At 43.9% G+C, this 22,328-nt stretch overlaps 1 protein-coding gene across 1 annotated transcript in view; it reads left to right on the plus strand.

The window, feature by feature from the left end:
* The window catches only part of KRIT1 (KRIT1 ankyrin repeat containing), a 49,094-nt gene that overhangs the window by 3,838 nt on the left and 22,928 nt on the right, over positions 1 to 22,328 (plus strand). Inside the window, exons 2-4 of the mRNA XM_063452447.1 lie at positions 5,057 to 5,147; positions 20,959 to 21,111; positions 21,867 to 22,026. Of these exons, the coding sequence (XP_063308517.1) occupies positions 21,010 to 21,111; positions 21,867 to 22,026 (262 nt within the window). The 5' untranslated portion in view covers positions 5,057 to 5,147; positions 20,959 to 21,009. The remainder of the gene's footprint in view (positions 1 to 5,056; positions 5,148 to 20,958; positions 21,112 to 21,866; positions 22,027 to 22,328) is intronic.

Below are 22,328 nucleotides of genomic sequence, written 5' to 3' on the forward strand. Positions count from 1 at the left end.
AAAGTCCTCTTAGAAATGCAAAACCCTGTTTTAACACTATCCATTTCAGGTAATTCACATCTAAACATATCACTTGCAAAAGCCTAAACTGTTATTTGCAACAACAAAAAAAGAGCAGATGTATCTTGGTGGCTAGCACAGCTTGTGTGTTGGGAATGCTGGCATAGTTACTGAGAACCAGTTTGTCTGATTTGGTTAGTGATGTTTCTAAGGTCTACAAATGGGCGAAATTTGGACATCTGAGCAGTTGTCTATCAGCCTTTGGCTAGTGATAAAGTTTTCCCTATTTATTCATTTGTGACACAGGCAAGAAGGTTGCTTGATTTACCTGTCACAGGAGTTGTTTAAAGGGATACTCCAGACCCCTAACACACTTCATCTGATATATATATATATATTTTTTTTAAATTGGGATGTGGAATGTTCCTCTTAAATATTAAATTACTGTAAGTTTTGAGATCGGAACACTTGAAAAGAAGGAAACAATCCTCTTGGTTAAATTCCAGGCTTCTTACAGGGTTATTCCCAAAAGTGAGAAATCAAAGGGAATGTTAGTACTTCTACTCTAGCCTTAAAGGAACAATATAGCGAATTGTAGGCACCTAGACCCATTGAAGTCGTCTGGGTGCTAACTCCCATCACCCTTAACCCTGCATGTGTAATTTGCAATAATTACCTTGCACACTTAACTCCTCCTCTAGTGGCTGTCTACCAGACAGCCACTAGAGGGACTTCCGGGTTCTCAGCCGACTTTTGGTCTTCTAAACGATGCTGGACGTCCTGGACCTCCAGCATCACCGGAATTCCATAGGAAAGCATTGAATAATGCTTTCCTATGGGTGTCCTAATGCGTGCGCGCTGCCGCGCATGCGCATTAGGTCTCCCCCGCCGGCCGACGTTGGCAGGGGAAGTGCCTGGCCCAGCGACGAGGGATATCGGTGCTGGATTCAAGTAAGTGACTGAAGGGGTTTTAACCCCTTCAGTGGGGTGGGGTGGCACCCCAGGAATCTACAGTGCCAGGAAAACGGGTTTGTTGCCTGTTTGTTTGCCCCCCACCCCCATTGTCCCACTAAATATAGTAAAATCTTACCTTTATTCCAGTCTGCTTGTGTTGACTTTGCCCCTGTTCTTCCTCCTTGGCTGACATCATCAGAAGTGAAGATCACAGCCAATCACAATGCTTTCCCATAGGAATGTATTGGATTGGCTGAGATTGTCAATTCTAATGGTCTCAGCCAAGAAGGCTGGCTTGGGGTGGAGCAAGACAGACCCCTGGCCAATCAATGCATCTCTATGAGGAACTTTCTGTGTCTCCATGCTGTGCATCACTGCCCCTAGAATCACCTCTTGTTGCAATCTGAGGAGTGGCCACTGGATGTGTCCTTAGGATGTAATGTAAACACTGCCTTTTCTATGAAAAGACAGTGTTTACAGCAAAAAGCCTGAAGGGAATGATTCTATTCATCAGATCAAATACAATAAGCTGTAGTTGTTCTGGTGACTATAGTGTCCCTTTACATTTTAAATTCACTTTGATATCTCACTTTAGTAAATAACACTGTTAGTCTGTGTGTGTACGGTATTTTTAAAATGTTCACCAGAGGTGTTCATGTACACCAAGCATGTCAAACTCAAAGTCTAGCAGTTTAGTGATGCCGGGTGCCGGAGTATGACGTCATATTGCAGAACCCGGCATCACTACAGGCGGCGTGAGGGAGCAATGAGGAGCAGGAACACTGAGCTCCCTCACTGCCACCGGTGTCCTGCTTCCTCACGCCGGTCTCGTAAATGATATCAGAGTAGGCACCTGCAACGTGGGGCGAGCAGGTGCCTACTCTGCTTTTACACTAGGCAATGGCATGTACTCGCGGCTCGCCGGGCCACAAGGAGGTCCATTGTGGGCCGCGAGTTTGACATGCTTGATGTACAGTAAACATGTTTCTTTATTAGTCTTATTTTCTTTTAATTGGCTCACATTATCATTTTAAGATTATTGAACAACTGTTGAAGAAAAACGTATGTGATCTCAGCTCAGTGCCTAAGAATGTAGGTGATTTGTTATTTCTGCCCACTCACCTCATTGGTTAGAACTTAAATAACACAACAGCATTTTTGGTTTTACAGGCAACTCCCCAGCTTTTGTTATATGACTTGCTGTCCTACGGAACAAGTTTTATTTAGCACACTATTTTTATTTCTTCCTTTTTTTTTTATTTTTAAGTCATTAAAATGATGCCATAATCTCAGTTGCTCATAGACACTGAGTAAAACTGAACCATAAATTGTCAATTTCATTATCTCCCTTTGAGCTTATATTTTACAGGCTCGCTTTACAGCAGATGAGGGTCTGGGGAGCTTTTAGTGATCTTGGCAGACTGAAAATCACAGATAGTCAAGCAGAAAATGAAACGCGCCACGCTGAACTAATTGTTGCTGTTAATTCCATTCAACGTTTGTCTATATATGTCTGCATGATGTAGTGCTGTCATTTACTGCAGTTCTGAAAGCCTGCCTAGCCTAAGCACTAATAATGTGGTTACTTTTACGGTATATAGTTTTGGATTCATCGAGAAGTGTTTATCTTCTCAATAGACATTGTATTGGTATGTGTTCGCCAAAGATTGGTGGAGATTTCGAATATAATTTACCAAAATTTAATATCATGTACCAAAAATTACTTAAGAAAAAACAAAAACGTATGGGCTGTTTTTTTTTGTTTTTTCCTCTACCCTCTTTCACTCTCTAATATTCCTTTTTAATCGGTACAAATTTTGGGACCTTTTACACCGCTAAAGGCCTGGGCCCCTGGTGTCGCACCCTCCCTGCCTTAAAGGCTGCCCATCGGATTGGCCCTGAGTCTGCCTAAAGGGCCCTCCACCCATTCCACCACCCTCTCACAGGCAGTTAGGGATGTAATGGTTGTGTTTAGGGATTGTAGTGTATGTGTAAAGAAAATCAAGGGATGTAGAGTGTGTGTGTGTATAGGGGATGTAGAGTGTGTGTGTGTATAGGGGATGTAGAGTGTGTGTGTATAGGGGATGTAGAGTGTGTGTGTGTGTGTGTATAGGGGATGTAGAGTGTGTGTGTGTATAGGGGATGTAGAGTGTGTGTGTGTATAGGGGATGTAGAGTGTGTGTGTGTGTATAGGGGATGTAGAGTGTGTGTGTGTGTGTGTATAGGGGATGTAGAGTGTGTGTGTGTGTGTATAGGGGATGTAGAGTGTGTGTGTGTGTGTATAGGGGATGTAGAGTGTGTGTGTGTGTATAGGGGATGTAGAGTGTGTGTGTGTGTATAGGGGATGTAGAGTGTGTGTGTGTGTGTGTGTGTATAGGGGATGTAGAGTGTGTGTGTGTATAGGGGATGTAGAGTGTGTGTGTGTATAGGGGATGTAGAGTGTGTGTGTGTATAGGGGATGTAGAGTGTATGTGTGTATAGGGGATGTAGAGTGTATGTGTGTATAGGGGATGTAGAGTGTATGTGTGTATAGGGGATGTAGAGTGTGTGTGTATAGGGGATGTAGAGTGTGTGTGTATAGGGGATGTAGAGTGTGTGTGTGTGTATAGGGGATGTAGAGTGTGTGTGTATAGGGGATGTAGAGTGTGTGTGTGTATAGGGCAGGGGTAGGCAACCTTCGGCTCTACAGATGTTGTGGACTACATCTCCCTTGATGCTTTGCCAGCAATATGGCTGTAAAAGCATTATGGGAGATGTAGTCCAAAACATCTGTAGAGCCGAAGGTTGCCTACCCCTGGTATAGGGGATGTAGAGTGTGTGTGTATAGGGGATGTAGAGTGTGTGTGTGTATAGGGGATGTAGAGTGTGTGTGTGTGTATAGGGGATGTAGAGTGTGTGTGTGTGTATAGGGGATGTAGAGTGTGTGTGTGTGTGTATAGGGGATGTAGAGTGTGTGTGTGTGTATAGGGGATGTAGAGTGTGTGTGTGTGTGTATAGGGGATGTAGAGTGTGTGTGTGTGTATAGGGGATGTAGAGTGTGTGTGTGTGTGTATAGGGGATGTAGAGTGTGTGTGTGTGTGTATAGGGGATGTAGAGTGTGTGTGTGTGTGTGTGTGTGTATAGGGGATGTAGAGTGTGTGTGTGTATAGGGGATGTAGAGTGTGTGTGTATAGGGGATGTAGAGTGTGTGTGTGTGTGTGTGTGTATAGGGGATGTAGAGTGTGTGTGTAGGGGATGTAGCGTGTGTGTGTGTGTAGGGGATGTAGAGTGTGTGTGTGTGTGTGTGTGTGTGTATAGGGGATGTAGAGTGTGTGTGTGTGTATAGGGGATGTAGTGTGTGTGTGTGTGTGTGTGTATAGGGGATGTAGTGTGTGTGTGTGTGTGTGTGTGTATAGGGGATGTAGAGTGTGTGTGTGTGTGTGTGTGTGTGTAGGGGATGTAGCGTGTGTGTGTGTGTGTGTGTGTGTGTAGGGGATGTAGCGTGTGTGAGTGTGTGTGTGTATAGGGGATGTAGAGTGTGTGTGTGTATATATAGGGGCTGTGTTGTGTAAGAGAAGGTGAGAGAAGTGGTTTATTTATTTCTTCTTTACTTAATATATGTCCACCTCCACAGCATTAAGATGTGCATTTTTATTAAGGACTCTGTTTCTCTTACATGTACATGATGTAACGTTCACTAATTAACTCCGCAGATAGATAGCCTTCCTGACTTACAGACTGGATTAAACAACTGGTGGCTGGAGGGTAACGTGGGGTAAAATAGCTAATCTTTGTTTTATGAATAAACTCTGCCAGGTGTATCACCGTTTTGTTGTTATGAAAGGAAAGAGTCGGGTTTCCTGCGATTTGCTTGTGGTTTGGAGTTTTGCACAAGGAGGTGTGTGTGTTCTGGAGAAGGGATCACCATGACGTATGCGCCAGTGTTGGGGGATTTGTTGCATGTGTGCAGTAACACCAGGCTTCCATCCAGTACTGTTACTTTTTCGTCTTCTGGTTTGCATTATCTCAAGCTGTCTGAAGATCGACTGTCTGCTCCGCTCACAGGAGTGGCTGGCTTCTCTTTCCTGTAACAGGAAATATTCATCGAACTCATTTCTTTCAGCTAAAAACGCCGTGCTGTCGGTAAAGTTTCGTTCAGAAGCGAGGGGGAGAAACAAGAATCTTCAGCATGTGAAGCCTACAAAGTAAAACGGGTGAGAGGCTTAATTTTTACTTGTTTTTATCTCTAACATTCACAAAGTGAAAATAATGTTATGCGTATACAAAGTAAACATCTAACCACATAGCCAGGAGCTTGGATATCCAAGGCACTAAAGGGCACACGTCGGGCTGTATTGCAGGATCATAAAACAGTAACAGGGAAAATTGTCCCAGCAAAATTTTAACTGTTTCCCAGCATCCTGGAAAAATTTAGTTCACCAACATCTGCAGGTTTAAGGTCAATCAGCACAGTAGTAGTTTATAGTTGGTGTGCCTGACGTAGTTGTGGTGGCGAAGGGGTTAAAGTTCACTATTTGTCTGCACTAGACCGGAAATAATTAGAAAATCCCACTTAAAGGGACACTATAGTCACCTGAACAACGTTAGCTGAATGATGCAGTTTTGGTGTATAGAGCATGCCCCTGCAGCCTCACTGCTCAATCCTCTGCCATTTAGGAGTTAAATCCCTTTGTTTATGAACCCTAGTCACACCTCCCTGCATGTGACTTGCACAGCCTTCCATAAACACTTACTGTAAAGAGAGCCCTATTAAGGCTTTCTTTATTGCAAGTTCTGTTTAATTAAGATTTTCTTATCCCCTGCTATGTTAATAGCTTGCTAGACCCTGCACGAGCCTCCTGTATGTGATTAAAGTTCAATTTAGAGATTGAGATACAATTATTTAAGGTAAATTACATCTGTTTGAAAGTGAAACCAGTTTTTTTTTTCATGCAGGCTCTGTCAATCATAGCCAGGGGAGGTGTGGCTAGAGCTGCATAAACAGAAACAAAGTGATTTAACTCCTAAATGACAGTGAATTGAGCAGTGAAATTGCAGGGGAACGATCTTTACACTAAAACTGCTTTATTTAGCTAAAGTAATTTAGGTGACTATAGTGTTCCTTTAACACCACCCACACTTAAAATAGTAATAGTTATATTATGATGTTTAACGCTGCCACCACCAAGACAATTTATAAATGGGGTGCCTTGGTCCCCCAGGTAAATCAATAATAAAAACCCACCAAATATTACTTAGCACAGTATCTATGTAATTGCAAAGTACTAATAGTCTCTTCAGGCTCTATGCAAATTACACTTATAGGGTTAGTCACTAAATGAATCACTGAATGTATCACTGAGAAGTCAAAAGTTAATTTAAACTATTAGGCTAAAATAGCCAAATTGAAAACATATCTGACTTGGAGAATTTTTCCAATTCGACTGCTCTGGCTGGTCACTGCACACTACCTCTTATGTATTGTATGAAGCAAGGCATATAATCCTGGGTGTCGGGCTGCACACGCAAGCATTTCTGCTAAATGATTAGTAAATCGATTAGTGGTGATGCAGGACCTGGTGCCCACTGACTCCAAGCACCATAACTACTTAAGTCAGTTAAAGTGGTTGTAGTGCCTCTCCCTTTTGCTTCAGTAATACAGCTTTACATAATATCGTGGTAGTAGAAATCTGAATATTGAACAGTTTCCAAAAACCCATAATGTGCCTGAGTGTAAAGCACTTTTTATTTTTTATGGAAAAAGTTAAGTTAGCCTGATTGGTTGAGTCACTTCAGGGTTTGGTGAGATATCATTACAGAAGTTGGACAGATTGTTGTTGTACAGCAAATACAGGAATTTCAAGTGTATCTTTTTTTTATTTTACTTTTTGCATATTTTTATTGCATTGCCCAGAGACTCCCTATTATTATATCATAATTTGTTATTTTTATTGCTTGTGCTCACTTGACCGATTCTTGCCAACACGTCCTTGTTTTACCCCAGGAACAACAGATGCAATGATTTGTTCTTCGACTATCAGTACAAAATGGATCTTATTCCACATTATGCAATGCAGTGAAGCAGAGAAACCTGCATTCCTCCCCTGCTGTTAAACTGTGTCCTCAAATCAGCACAGTCTGGAAGTTGTCAGAAGAATGCGTCTGTTTTAATGAACATGTGAGGTTAGAATCCAGCAGGGTGACTGCAGAACTTACTTGACTTGTTGCCGTGGTTTGGAATACACGATATGAGCTCAGTTTTTATTTCTCTCTATGCTTCTTATTTAGGTATTTGTTTTAGATTTGAGCTTTGTACTGTGGGCCCGGTCTGATAATCTATTGTAAAATGGGGATTATCATTTTAGAGGAATTTTTAGTGTTCTGTTTAATTATTTCCAGTTTTTAAACAAATGTCTTTTTGATATCTGATAAAATTAAATGTAGAAATGCCCACTGCGTTATTGGTCTCTATTCTGGCATTGAGCACTATTCCTGTCAATCGTTGTTAAAAGCTCTGCCGGTCTGGCAGGCAGCATAGAGAGATAAGGGGAAATAGAAACTTCTACTCCAATGCAATGTGTCCCAGTTTCAGTATTTTTATTCGTTGGTTCCCGTTTTAAATTGTGTAAGTGATCAGCCATCAGGTTTTGCTGCAACTCGCCACACCAGAGCTGGAGTAAATTGTCATAAATCTATCCAGTATCTGGATCAAACATATTAAGGGAGCCAAGGCTCAGCCAGGCCAGACCGCAGTGCTATGCATCTTTGTCCTCACAAACACAATTGAAAAGCCTCACATACATAACTAACCACACATGAACCTCACACACTAACACATACTTACACGCAGAAAACACATACAGAAACAAACACTTGCAAAGAGATTGACACAAACAGACATGCATATGAAGAACACATTTATAGACACACACACTAGCAGACAGACACAACTGTATATGTAAAAAGACAATGACACAGATATTAACCTACAAAGAAATACACAATCCTATACACATACAGAATTTATTGTTTGTTAGCATAATAGCCAATACTGTCTGAAAAAAACCCATTTCCAATTAACCAGTCCCAGAGTCACCAAACAAGGCACTATTTAGAGTGGTGATAGAGGGAGTGGTGAGGCAACAATAAAAAGGTCTTTGGGGGGGGGGGGGGGGCTCCATGTATGGACAGGAGGTGCCATCATTGTAGGTGACCAGGACTTCCCATTTAGCATATTGGAACTCTGCGCTGGATCAGAGGATGCTCACAGCCAGGTCAAAACATAACATCAGTACTATGCTAGCTAGACACCTCCAATCTGACGACCTGGGCGCTCAGGAGAGAGGTATCCGGGGGTGGCACTGATTTTGAGCATACGGGCACAGGAACTTATATTTTTATGTTGAAATGTTATTCAGCTCAGAAGTGTCCGCTAATAAAATTATTTGGTCCAGCACAGACACCTAGGTACCAGGTATGTCGTAAGACCCATTGTTTTACCGGGGTCCCGCGTATAAAGGAAGTGACATTCAGGCAATAAAGGCATTCTGATTTCACCCTGACATTAAGCCTCGGCTAATGATTGGGGATGAGCTATAATAACTCTCAGAGCTAATCACTAGGTAGGAAAGGGGACCTTTCCGGTGAAATACAAGCTACTTGTTGAAAGACCGCCACAAATGTTTAGTTACCAAACCCTTTCTACAATTCTCACAGTATTATACACATACCCTTTTGTTAGCGCTTATCTTGCAGGGAGGGGGAGCAGTAGCATCTTTTAGCCTTGAGTGCTAACAAGCAACAAGTGAAAAGTATATTTGCTGGTTACACACTTTTGCCCATTAACCCTTCTTTTTCCAGGCAGCAAGCTATTCTATTTGGATATTTGACACATTTAGATACATACAGACAGATTAACACACACATATACACATACACAATATTTTATAATATATACAATTAAAAAAACACTGTGAAAGGTACAGCTGTTTTACAATTGTAGTTTCTTTCCCTAGTGTATAAAATATTAGTATTCATGCATAAACTGTGCATGCATAGTATGTATTCATGCATAAACTGTCCCTGACAGCAGAGAACCATTAAGATATCACAGGGTCCTAGGCAGGTTACCAGTTTGGGATCCCCTTTCCATTCGTCACTTTACTTAGGGATGATGAATGGGGCAAAGCAAATTCATATTCAGGCCCCTGATAATTGCATGATTTTGCTAGTACATGACGAAAAGTCATGATTTTATTAAAGACACGGAGGCGAGTATTGCATAACCCTTTCTTTACTGTCCACCAATAGCAGCAAAGAATACAAACATAATGAAAAAATGAAGAACATACATTAACATAGGCCCCTCCCCGCTCAGGTCCCGGTATATTAGGCAGCACTTCCCTTCCATATCCCTCTTTCTGAAGATGCGACCTTGTAACAATGTCCGAACAAGCACAAGAACAGAGTCCAATAGTCCACATTAGGGAGTCTCACAACAGGGAAGCAGGACCAGATGAGCTGTAGGACCAGAGATTTTCAGCGGGAAGAGTCCTTTCAAGTTGGATAACAACATGCCATCTTATTGGATCAGGCTGTGAAAACATAAAGAAATGATCCAATAACCATCGCACCCAGCGTGACAAGGTGGTGCTAGAGACCGGTCGGAAGGGTGGTCGAAAGGACAGGAACAGCTGTGGGGATACATGTGAACTATGAAGTTTGGTACGATCTTCGTATTCGCGAAGGCAAGCCACGGGGCATAATGCTGGAGAGGCAGGAAATGCTGGAGAGGCAGGAAAAGCTGGAAAGGACACCGACTTGATAGAGGTTTTTGTCCGGCGACTGATGTTGAACGTGACCCCATCCGGGGTGTATGACTTGGCATCGAAGTCCAGGGCTCTAACGTCCGAGACCCTCTTGCAAGATACGAGGCAGAGCAGGCAAACCAATTTGGCAGAAAGTTGCTTCAGGGAGAGCGCTGAGTTAGCGGGCCACGACGAGATAAAGGATAGTACAACGGACACATCCCATGTCGTGGAGTAGCGAGGCCTGGGTGATCGGGAGAATCGCGAGCCCCGGAGGAGCCGGCACACTAAGTGATGTTGACCCGCTGGGCATCCATCAAAACCATGATGAATTGCAGAGATGGCTGACCTGTAAAGGTTGATAGTCCTGTAAGCCTTCCCCGCCTCGAAGAGGGACGTCAAAAATTGCAGGACCATGGTTACAGGGGCCGAAACGGGATCCGCGTCCCTAGCCATGCACCAGCTAGTCCAAGCTCACCAAGCTGACCCATAAGCTCGTCTAGTTCCTGGGGCCCATGCCTCCGCCAACAGGCGTCTAGTCATGTCCGAAACTCCTTGGATTTCCCAGGGTCCCCGGAGATCCGCCATGCCAGGAGTGGGAGGGAGCCGTCCAATCGGAGCGGGTGACACCGTCCCATCGGGTCTAGCAGTAGATTGTGGTGTGACGGTAGTAGCCGTGGGTAGTCCATCGTCATCTCGAGAATTTGGGGGAACCAAGACTGGGTTTCCCAGAATGGGGTCACCATGACTAATTCTGCCCGGTGTCTGCGGGTCTGGAGGAGGGAACGTGGAATCATGGAAAACGGTGGAAAGGCATATAGGAGGTCCCCGCTCCAGTCTTGCAGGAAGGCGTCTACTGCCTCCGCCATCGGGTCTGGTCTCCAGCTGAAGAATCGAGATGGCTGGGTGTTGAGTCGGGAAGCGAAGAGGTCGATGGAAAAAGGACCCCAGAGAGACGATAAACTGGAGAACGCCTCAGTGTCCAACTTCCAGTCGCTGGAGTCTGAAAGATAACGTGACCCCCAGTCCGCTTGGACGTTGTGGAGACCCGGTAGATACTCCGCTTGGACCATCAGGTTCCGTTCCAGGCAGAATTCCCAAAAGTCCTTCGCCAGGGCGGCCAGCACTGCTGACTGTGTACCCCCCAGGTGGTTGACATATCTCACCGCTGAGACGTTGTCCATGCGCAGACGGATGCAAGTTAGGGCTCTGTCCCTCGCGAAGCTGCGGATGGCGAAGGAGCCTGCCAGAAGTTCCAGTGCGTTGATGTGTAGCCGTGACTCGGCTGCCGACCAACGGCCTCCTGTAGAAATCCCGTCGCAATGGGTTCCCCATCCGTGGAGGCTTGCATCGGAGTCGATTGTGAATTCCGGTTGCGGGCCGAAGATCGCCTTGCCGTTCCATGCGGACAGGTTGAGAATCCACCAACGCAGTTCGTCTTTCGTTTCGGTGTCCAGTGACACCTGGTCTGCGTAGGATGCACCGGCTCTCAGGTGTGCGATCTTCAGTCTTTGCAGTGCCCGGTAGTGTAGTGGGCCCGGGAACACTGCCTGTATAGATGAGGCCAGTAGGCCAATGAGTCGTGCCAGCTGTCTCAGGGTGAGTTGGGGCCGTACCAGTGCTCTGCGTAACTCCTTGCGTATGGCGAGTATCTTGGACCTTGGCAGGCTCAGTCGCCTCCCCTGAGTCCACGAGGATTCCTAGGAATTCCATCCGCGTGGCGGGGGTTAGGCATGACTTTTCCCAATTGATAACGAAGCCCAAGCGGGAGAGGAGGTTTATGGCCAGCCGTAGGTGGGCAAGGAGAGTGGAGTGATCTTGAGCCATAAGGAGTATGTCGTCTAAGTATACGATTAGACGAACTCCCCGGCTGCGTAGCCATGCCATCACAGGGCGTAGTAGCTTTGTGAAGCACCACGGTGCTGAGGAGGGGCCGAAGGGTAGGCATGTAAACCGCCAAGTCTCGTGTTGCCATTGGAAGCGTAGGAGGTCTCGGGAGTCCAAGGCAATCGGCACCGTCAGGTATGCATCCCTGAGGTCTAGCTTTGCTAGCCAGTCTCCGTGAAGGAGAAGGTCCCGTAGTAGGTGAATACCTTCCATTTTGAAATGGCGGTATCGGACTTTGGCATTGAGGGGGCGCAGATTTATGACGGGCCTCAACTGTCCGCCTTTCTTTTCCACCAGGAAAATATTGCTTACGACCCCTGTGGGTTCGGGAGGTGCTTTTTCTATAGCCCCTTTGGTAAGAAGGGTGGAAAGCTCCATGTCGATCCGTCTGCGATCCTGGAGTGAAAAGCAGATCGGTCGAGGAGGGGGAATATGAACAAAGTTGTCTATCGGTTCTATGTGAAACCCTCGAATGGTAGTCAGTACCCAGGGGTCTGAGGTAATTTGTGACCAAGCTGGCAAAAAATTTTGGAGTCTGCCCCCTACACAAACATGAGAAAAAACATGAGGCTTGAGGTAACTCACCGTAGGGTCGTCTCGAACCAGATTGTCCTCGGAAGCCTCTAGATCGCCACGGGCGTCCTCGAGATGGGAAGAAGGAGGGGCGGGTGTTAGCCTCCTGGTATTGGAAACGTTGGTGAAAGGAGCCTCGTCCCGTGCCACGGGACTGGAAATAGTTCCGGCCGGACAGACGGCTCCTGGATCTGCCGGCCCTGGTAGAGACCCGTCCCTGGAAAACTCGCCTCATAGAGGATTGTGCTTATCCAGGGCAGTAAATGCCCCAACAAATCGACCCAGGTCCTTTATAAAGGAATCGCCGAAGAGGAGGCCTTGGGCGTCCCTACCGGCTTCTGTTAGGGCGAGGTTAGCCAATTTGGGCTCTATCTCAAATAAGATGGCCTTACGTCTCTCAATTGATAATGAGGTGTTAACATTCCCTGCAATACCGATTGCTCTCTGGACCCAGCCACGGAGGTCTTCAGGGTCAACCATGCGGTTTTCCGCTCTGGCGTCTTCCGCCAAATCAAATAGTTTAGCCAATGGGCCAAATATGTCCAGGTGCTTATCCTGGCAGGATTTTAAGGCGGATTCGAGCCCCTTACGGGGATTCCAGCCTAGCTTGGTAAGGAATTGGGTCATCTTGGGGTCTACCACGGGAGTGTCGCAATCTTTGTTAGGCACAACAGGCCTTGGACACTCTGCCCTCAATTTGTTGCGTGCCGCTTTGCTAAGTGGGTGACGCACCCACTTCTCCAAATATGTGGCAACGTGGTCGGCCGGGAGCCACTCTGCCGATCTCGGATGGTGTAAATCATCCGGGTCGAAGAGTGGAACGCCCGACGGATCCACAAGGGCGGACTCCGCAGCCGCGGAGTGCCTAGTCCCTGGTTCGCCTCCGGACGTCTCTGCCTGGGCAGAGGGAAGGAGGTCAAAACCTGTATTAGCGGCATCCGCTTCAGAGTCGCTGTCAGACTCGATCCTAGCCTCCTCACTTGACCCGATTTCTGAGTCGGAGGCGCTCTCTACCTGTGCTCTGGCACATTTCCATAGCCGCGCCCCTTCTGCCTGGCGCGGAAAGGCTCTCTTGCGTGGTTGTGACACGCTTTCAGGGGCGACCGAAGGTACGCCAGTCATGGTGTTTCTGGAGGCAGAGGGACATCTAGATTTGTGGGTAGCTTTCCTGGGTAAATCTCCCGGTGGGTCCACAGGAGGACGCGGCTGAGGCGTCGTGGAGCCCGAGTAGCGCTCGTCCAAAGGACGTGGCTGGAGGGCCTGGGAAATGGTGTGGGAGAGAGTAGAGGACATGGACCCCATGGCTGCCATAATGGCGTCTGTCACTGAGCGCTGAAGCGCTAAGAACGGAGTCCCATCTGAGTGGGTAGTTCTGTCGGAGCGAGCAGGTGAATTACCTGAGGTGACAGGGGCTTCTCCCCTGCTGAGTGGGGCATCAGACTCCCCAGAGGAAGGTGAACCAGAATTTAGTCTGGGTTTAGGCATTTTAGATAGAGTGAGAATAGTTAGGGAATCAATACTAAATCTCAGGAAAAACTGACAAGGAACAGATTTGGGTTAGTCACCCAAAGTACTAACAAGCAAAGAAAAAACGATCTCACCAGGGCCCAGACCAGTGCACACTCTGACAGGGAATAGGGAAGAAGACAGGAAGTTTAGAAAATGGCCGCCGAGAATCTCGCGAGATTCGCGGCCAAAAATGAAGTAAGGTGAATAAAGAGAAACAACCGAACGTTCGGTTTAAAAGAGGTGAATTAGATGAAAACAAGGTGAGTATAGGACAAAATACGAAACTGACGAACGGGCCGTTCGCAAGAAACAGGCGAACGCGGCAAACAGCCGAATGGCCCTAACTGCGCCCCTTCCCTCTCTTTCCAGTCATTTGAAATACACTCAATTCGCCTTTTCAAATCCTTCTCTGCTAACATTGCTGTTATTTACCGTCCCCCTGGTTCCCCTCTTCTCTTCCTTGACCACTTTGCTGCCTGGCTACCCCATTTCCTCTCTTCTAACATTCCATCCCTAATTCTCGGGGACTTCAATATTCCTATAAACCCACCTTTGACCTCTGCAGCCACTAAACTACTTTCAATGACTTCCTCCCTCAGGCTATCGCAGTGGGCAAATCAAATTCTCCCACCCATGTAACTGGCAATACCCTTGACCTAATCTTCACTTATGCATGTACAGTAACTAATATCTGCAACACTCCATATCCACTCTCTGATCACCACCTCTTATCATTTGCTCTTGCGTCCCCCCTCACCCAACAACCTCAGCCTCACCCCCCTCAACTCAGGAGGGACCTTAATTCTCTTGATCTCCAACAGTTGTCAGCTGACATTGATTCACAACTGCTGTCCATCCCTTCCCTCTCCTGTCCTTCACTGGCCATCTCCATATATAACTCTACTCTTACATCTGCCTTGAACACTGCAGCGCCACTCCAAACAAGCACCTCAAGGAGGACCCGCCCCCAACCATGGCATACTAAATCAACGCGCTACCTGCAAAGATGCTCCCGTTGTGCTGAACGCTCCTGGAGGAAGTCTCGTACCCAATCAGACTTTCTCCATTATAGATTCATATTGTGTTCATACAGTGCAGCCCTTGCCCTTGCCAAAGAGTCCTATTTTTCCTCTCTCATTAGTTCATGTTCCCGCAACCCCAGGCGTCTCTTTGACACCTTTAATTCTCTTCTTCGCCCTGCTGTGGTCACCCCCAAAACTAACCTTACTTCTGATAACTTTGCATGTTACTTCACTGACAAGATTGATCAGCTAAGGAAAGAATTCTCCCCTCCTTGCCTTTCTGTTTCTCAATCACACATAGATCATGCCTTTCCTACCCTTCAGACATTCTCCCCAGCTACTGACCAAGAGGTGGCTGCTCTTCTTTGCTCCTCTCGCCCCACCACTTGCCCGCTCGATCCTGTCCCATCTCACCTTATCAGATCTCTCTCCACTTGTCTCGTGCCTTCTCTAACACACATCTTCAACTGCTCGCTCTCTTCTGGCATCGTCCCTGCTGACCTTAAACATGCCACTGTAGTACCTATACTAAAAAAACCATCCCTTGACCCATCCACCCGTTCTAACTACCGTCCCATATCCCTGCTCCCTTTTTCCTCAAAGCTTCTGGAAAGACTTGTCTTTACCCGTGTGTCTCATTTCCTCAATTCCAACTCTCTCCTTGACCCCCTTCAATCTGGCTTCCGCCCTCTCCACTCTACAGAGACTGCCCTTATCAAAGTCACTAACGACCTAATCGCAGCTAAATCCAAAGGCCACTACTCCATACTAATTCTTCTTGACCTCTCAGCGGCCTTTGACACCGTTGATCATGCTCTCCTTCTTCAAACTCTTCAATCGCTTGGTCTCTGTGACTCTGTCCTCTCGTGGTTTTCCTCTTATCTCTCCCAACGCTCATTCAGTGTCTCCTTTTCTAATGATACCTCCTGCCCTCGCCCTGTCTCGGTTGGAGTCCCCCAAGGCTCCGTCCTTGGTCCCCTTCTATTTTCTCTTTATACTGCCTCTCTTGGCAAACTTATTACCTCTTTTGGATTCCACTACCACCTGTACGCTGATGACACCCAGCTATATCTCTCCTCCCCGGACCTCTCCCCTGCCGTCCTGCAACGTGTCACTGCTTGCCTTTCTTCCATCTCTGACTGGATGTCCTCCTGCTTTCTGAAACTCAATCTCTCAAAAACTGAGCTCCTTGTCTTTCCTCCTCCTAATACTGATCCTCCTCTTTCGCTCTCCCTTCAAGTTTGTGGTACCAACATCAGTCCATCCTTGCAAGCGCGCTGTCTTGGCGTCATACTTGACTCTGGTCTCACCTTTGAGCCTCACATCCAGCATGTTGCCAAATCCTGTAGATTCCATCTTAAAAACATAGCCCGCATCCGCCCCTTTCTTGCACCAGATACTACCAAGGAGCTTGTCCATGCTCTAGTAATTTCCCGCATGGATTACTGTAACCCTCTCCTGATTGGTCTCCCCAAAAGCCGTACTGCACCCCTACAGTCCGTAATGAACGCTGCTGCTAGACTGATTTTCCTCTCTAGTCGTTTCTCTCACACCTCACCCCTCTGCCAGTCCTTACATTGGCTTCCTGTATGCTATAGGAGTCAATTCAAGGTACTAACTCACACCTATAAAGCGCTGAACAACTCTAGCCCCTCTTATATCTCCTCACAGATCCATAGGTATGTCCCTTCTCGGTCTCTCCGCTCTGCCCGTGACCACCTCCTGTCCGTTGTCCGCACTCGTACGGCCAACTCGCGCTTGCAGGACTTCTCGCGGGCGGCTCCCTTCCTATGGAATAGCCTGCCTACCGCCATCAGACTCTCCCCTAGTCTTGCATCTTTTAAGAAGTGCCTTAAAACCCATCTCTTTAGGAAAGCTTATGGCCTCCAAGACTAACCAATACCTCACATACCTGTCTCTTGCCCTCTCCTAAAGGGCAGTCCACCTTATTTGATTGCAAATTCCTGTCCTAATGTGTTTTACACCCCACCTCCTATAGAATGTAAGCTCGATCAAGCAGGGTCCTCTTCAACCTATTGTTCCTGTAAGTTTATTTGTAATTGTCCTATTTATAGTTAAATCCCCTCTCATAATATTGTAAAGCGCTACGGAATCTGTTGGCGCTATATAAATTGCAATAATAATAATAATAATAACTGCCGAACGGAGAGCGGATAGTGTGCATTATGAAAGACAGCTTGAGAAAAAACGTGCGCAAAATGGCGCCGATGCGGGAAAAGCAATGAAGAAAGTAAAACGGAGAGTAAGAGAAAAATAAAGGGGGTTTGGACCCTGGGCACAATAGCAACTACCAAGTATGCAGAGAGGAAAAACAATTAAAGCAAGAAGCAATAAGGTAAATCAGGATAGAATAATGAAAATATAATATTAATAAAATACTAATAAAATTAATAACAATAATAAGAATATAGTAACAATAGCTAAAGGATATATAGAGTAAACAACTAATAATACTGAGAATAAATTTAAAACGGTATTGAAATAAATAATTCTAAGGGCAAAGTGACATGTTTGATCGGAGCAGCAAAGAAAGAGGGATATGGAAGGGAAGTGCTGCCTAATATACCGGGACCTGAGCGGGGAGGGGCCTATGTTAATGTATGTTCTTCATTTTTTTCATTATATTTGTATTCTTTGCTGCTATTGGTGGACAGTAAAGAAAGGGTTATGCAATATGAGCCTCCATGTCTTGTTATAAAATCATTGATTGCCTGCCTTTCAAATACTTCTCATTGAACTGCATTGGGAAGTCTGTAATTAGACGGACACAAAGTCTGGGTGGGGTTTGAAGGGGAGAGCTTGCAAAGGCTGCAGATGAGATCTGCAGCTTTTGCTAGCTGTTTTTAGATATAACTCCAATAAAAAAAAAAATGCATAATTAAATGGACACATGTTTTCACTGGGATTATATCTACTAAACAGTGTTTTGTTTTATTTAAGCAGTGGAGTGTCCCTTTAAACAGGAGGCTGGATTTAAAGATGACAATGAGCACGTCTAATTTAAATAACATGAGGGATTTCATTCTTTACTTTAGATACTTGCTTTATGGTAAGCCCCTTCAAACGTTAAAGGGACACTATAGTCACCTGAACAACTTTAGCTTAATGAAGCAGTTTTGGTGTATAGAACATGCCCCTGCAGCCTCACTGCTCAATCCTCTGCCATTTAGGAGTTAAATCCCTTTGTTTCTGAACCCTAGTCACACCTCACTGCATGTGACTTGCACAGCCTTCCATAAACACTTCCTGTAAAGAGAGCCCTATTCAGGCTTTCTTTATTGCAAGTTCTGTTTAATTAAGATTTTCTTATCCCCTGTTATGTTAATAGCTTGCTAGACCCTGCAAGAGCCTCCTGTATGTGATTAAAGTTCAATTTAGAGATTGAGATACAATTATTTAAGGTAAATTACATCTGTTTGAAAGTGAAACCAGTTTTTTTTTTCATGCAGGCTCTGTCAATCATAGCCAGGGGAGGTGTGGCTAGGGCTGCATAAACAGAAACAAAGTGATTTAACTCCTAAATGACAGTGAATTGAGCAGTGAAATTGCAGGGGAATGATCTATACACTAAAACTGCTTTATTTAGCTAAAGTTATTTAGGTGACTATAGTGTTCCTTTAACACAGTGATAACTAAACAGTAGGTTTTACTAATACAAAATTATCACTGCTAAAAAAAAAAAAAAATTACAACCAGGAGCTAATATCCAGGGAAAAGAAGATTTCAAAAAATTACAGAAAAATAAACTACTAAAATGAAATTCTTAAAATACAAAAATATATAGGATAATCCAAAACATCAAACACAAACAAGATGCAAATATACATAAGAGTGAAAAAACATCAAAAAGTTTGAATGAATCGATAAAACCTCAATAAGTACAATACTGGAGCCAAAAATAAAAGTGGAAAAAAAACACAAACAAGTCCCATTGGGAAGTCCAGTGATCCAGTCAAAAAGATAAAACTATTAAATAATAATAACAAATGCTTTTATAGAGAGTCCTAAAATGGTATGTAGAACATAGGCCAGTGTGTTACTACTAAACCCACAAAAGTAGGTGGAGTAGGTGAAAGTAATGTGGTTGCAAAAAATCCCTAGCTAAAACACTACAAAATAATAAAAACAGATGCCAATAAAACTAATACAAAAATGAATGTCAATGAAATATACATGCAGAAACCAATAAAGAATGCATTCAATTCTTTTAATGTCTGAGGCAGTCCTAGGCTCAATATAAAGGTGCACAGCTAATGAAATTGCTCATTTCTGAATTATCTGCGAGTTGGGCTTCAGGAGAGCCCTGTTGTCAAAGACAGCAGAGGCAAGGATACAGCCCAAAGACGCCTTGTATTTTAACCACTACCTTGATCTGTCATTCAGTGTCTCCTTTTAACGGTGAACTTGGCTTTGTGCCAAGTCTTATTGGATTATGCTGTATTGGGAAAGTGATCCTCACTGTCCTTATACTACGAAAAAAATCATTCAATAGAGTAATGGTTTAGCATTCACAAATGTGTGTTTCTATATAAATATGTGTTCAATATAAATATGTTGGGCTGGTCTTTATTAATGTGAAAGTTATATTGTATAATGACACCAAAATGTTCAATTACAATCTAAACATATAGTCTGGTAAAAAAAATACCAATAACTGGTTATTTCCACATGGGTAAATTCCAAAACTAGTGATAGGGTGATAGTACAAGAGTTAAAGGAACACTGTAGTCACCAAACAAACTTTAGCTTAAAGAAGCAGTTTTGGTGTATACATCATGCCCCTGTAGTCTCACTGCTCACTTCTCTGCCATTTAGGAGTTAAATCACTTTGTTTATGCATCCTTAACACTTCCTGTAAAGTGAGATCTAATGTTTACACTTCCTTTATTGAAAATTCTGTTTCGCTTAGAATTTCTTATCTCCTGCAATGTTAATAGCTTGCTAGACCCTGCATGAGCCTCCTGTATTTAATACGTTCAATTTGCAGAGCATATATTAAAAAAAAAAAAGTTAACTTCAGATTGACAATTTAAACCATTTATTTCCATGCAGACTTCGAGTCACAGGCAGGGGAGGTGTGGCTAGGACTGCACGGGCAAAAACAAAAGTAAAAAAAACCTCTTAAATAGCAGAAAATTGAGCAGTGAGGCTGAAGGGGCACAATCTATACATCAAAACTGCTTTATTAAAACTATATACAGTGTGTGTTAATTGCTAAATGATGTGCTTTTTAAACTACTTTTATTTGCAAAGAAAATAACACCATGAAAAAATATATTTGTGCTAAGATAACCCCTGGATGTTGGGCTACTGTGACATCCCCAGGACGTACTTGAAAACCAGAGTAATCTGAATGTGCCTTTCCTGGTTAAATACTTTGTTGTTGTTGTTATTATTTTCATGCTGGTTTTATGGTTTTATATGACTAGAGTTCTCACGTTGTGCTTGTTCCTTTGATTCTAGGTGTCTGAAATAACTTATTTTAAAAATATATATATATTTTTATTATTATCATAATTGATTGAGCTCTTTTTAACCTATTTGGCTGTGTTTGGATCTCCGTTTGTGTCTGCCTAGACAGGCTTAAAATAACTTCTAGAAAAACATTCGCAAAGCAACCACAGATGGACACCGCTGAGAGGCTTGAGCTCCTGCTGGTGATTTTGTTTTGCTTGAAATGACCATAATTAGTCTATTTAACAAGACATTGACCTTTATTAAAGTGAAGAAAGATGCAGTATTTATCATTGCACATCACATGACACTGTGTGAAAGGCTCGCTCAGCTCTGATTAGGTTATTGGTGGAACCAGCCAGTATACACAGTTATTGCTGGGGTAGATGAACAGTTTTCTAACCAATCTCCTTCATCAAAGAGAACTGGGAACTTACCTTGGAACTCTGATATTTGTAAAGCAAAAACTAGCTATTATTACTCAATGGGTTTTCATGCTGCTCTTTTTAAGGGTACTTATCACTTGTAGTCTACAACAGAAACAGAATGGCTTACTGAATCTCCCTCCTAATCTTTTTGTTTTAATCCATAAATATGTATCAAAATATAGCATTTTTAGTTGGAAAAAGAAGTGTATCTTAGGTTCTTTTTTTGGGGGGGGGTTTATTAGTAGAATTTGACTGCCATCACACTTTGAGAAGAGTGAATTTGTTTGCAGTAAAACATTATTAACTTTGGTCATTTTTCCCCAGGCTGTCTGAGCCCTTGGGCTTTTTCCCAGGAAGCGTTTGCGTGCATTTGCCATGGGCAACCCTACTGATGGAGAAGAGGTTTATGTGGCTGTTATTCGACCAAAGAATGCTGGAAGCCTCAGCTCTCGAGATTATCGAGCAAAGCTATATGAAGTAAGGACATGGCCTACTCTATCATTCGATTTTTAGAGAACACTCCAGTACTATAAAATAAAGGGTGGTGTGCAGGATCAACCGCCAGTGGTCAGTTGGTGCTACTTTGTTGAAAGCATTTTTAAAGCTTTGTGTTTGAACCGCCCTCAAGATAAGACTGTGTGGATTTGTCTCTAAGCAAGGTATTGTGGAGCACTGACCAAAAAGCAGAAATAAATTTTTTTTGACTAAAATAACCACACTTGGAAAAACTGTAATGCTGTGATCCTGGCTGTAAATGCCATTTGTTTTTAATTTCTCACAGTCCAGGGCACATTATGCAGTATTATCATACCCTCTATCAGTCACACCACTCACACCTAGTGTCAGGGAAGCAATAAGACAGAAGTGTGAAATGGTAAATAGGTTAATAACTGCATAGCCAGACAAAGCAAGGGTTTCTGGGAGTTGTAGTTTATCTGCTTTCTCATTATAGAAGATATTAGCTTAGCTACAACTTGCAAGAAAACTTTGCTGTGCTTTCTGATGGCATGAAACAATTGCATCTCTGGAGAAACACTGTGGGTTAGGAGGGAGGGACAGAAATAGGACTGGGGAGCTGTGACATCCTTCAACTACTATGGTAACAAGCAAGAAGAAAGTATTTTAGAACATATTTCTTTTAAAATTAATGCTTTGAGCAACAGCACATTTTTTTGTCCTACTGAACGCCAGAAAATGGTTGCCACGTTTTTTTTTTTCTTCCTGATTTGTAGATATTAATGATTGAGGTACCAGTGGAAGGCCAAAAGAAAAAACGGAGGAAGAATCTATTGGAGACTAAACTCCAGGGAGAAAAGGACACATCGCAGGAAATACTGGACTATGTTTTAGAGTCCACCAAACTTATTTCACCTTCAAATCAAGGTGTTAAAGGTAAGTACAATACCACTTGTGGGCAATCTTGAGGGTAGATTTATTTTCGTCGTAACATACATTTTAATGCAAAACACATGCTGTGGCTGTACTATATTTAGAGCCGTTTTTCCACTTGACGTCAAAGTATGGATTCGTCTGAGCAATAAAGAAAGTGATTTATTGGATCGCGCAGCGGATTTAATTTCTTTGGTGGATCGCTGCATCCTTTTCCCATTAATTATCTATTTGTGTTATAACGAACACACCTTGCAACTAAGGTAGATAACTATTTAAAACGCAAGCCTTATCTGTAAGGACAT

This window comes from Pelobates fuscus, chromosome 4 (assembly GCF_036172605.1).
Source record: "Pelobates fuscus isolate aPelFus1 chromosome 4, aPelFus1.pri, whole genome shotgun sequence".
Lineage (NCBI taxonomy): Eukaryota > Metazoa > Chordata > Amphibia > Anura > Pelobatidae > Pelobates > Pelobates fuscus.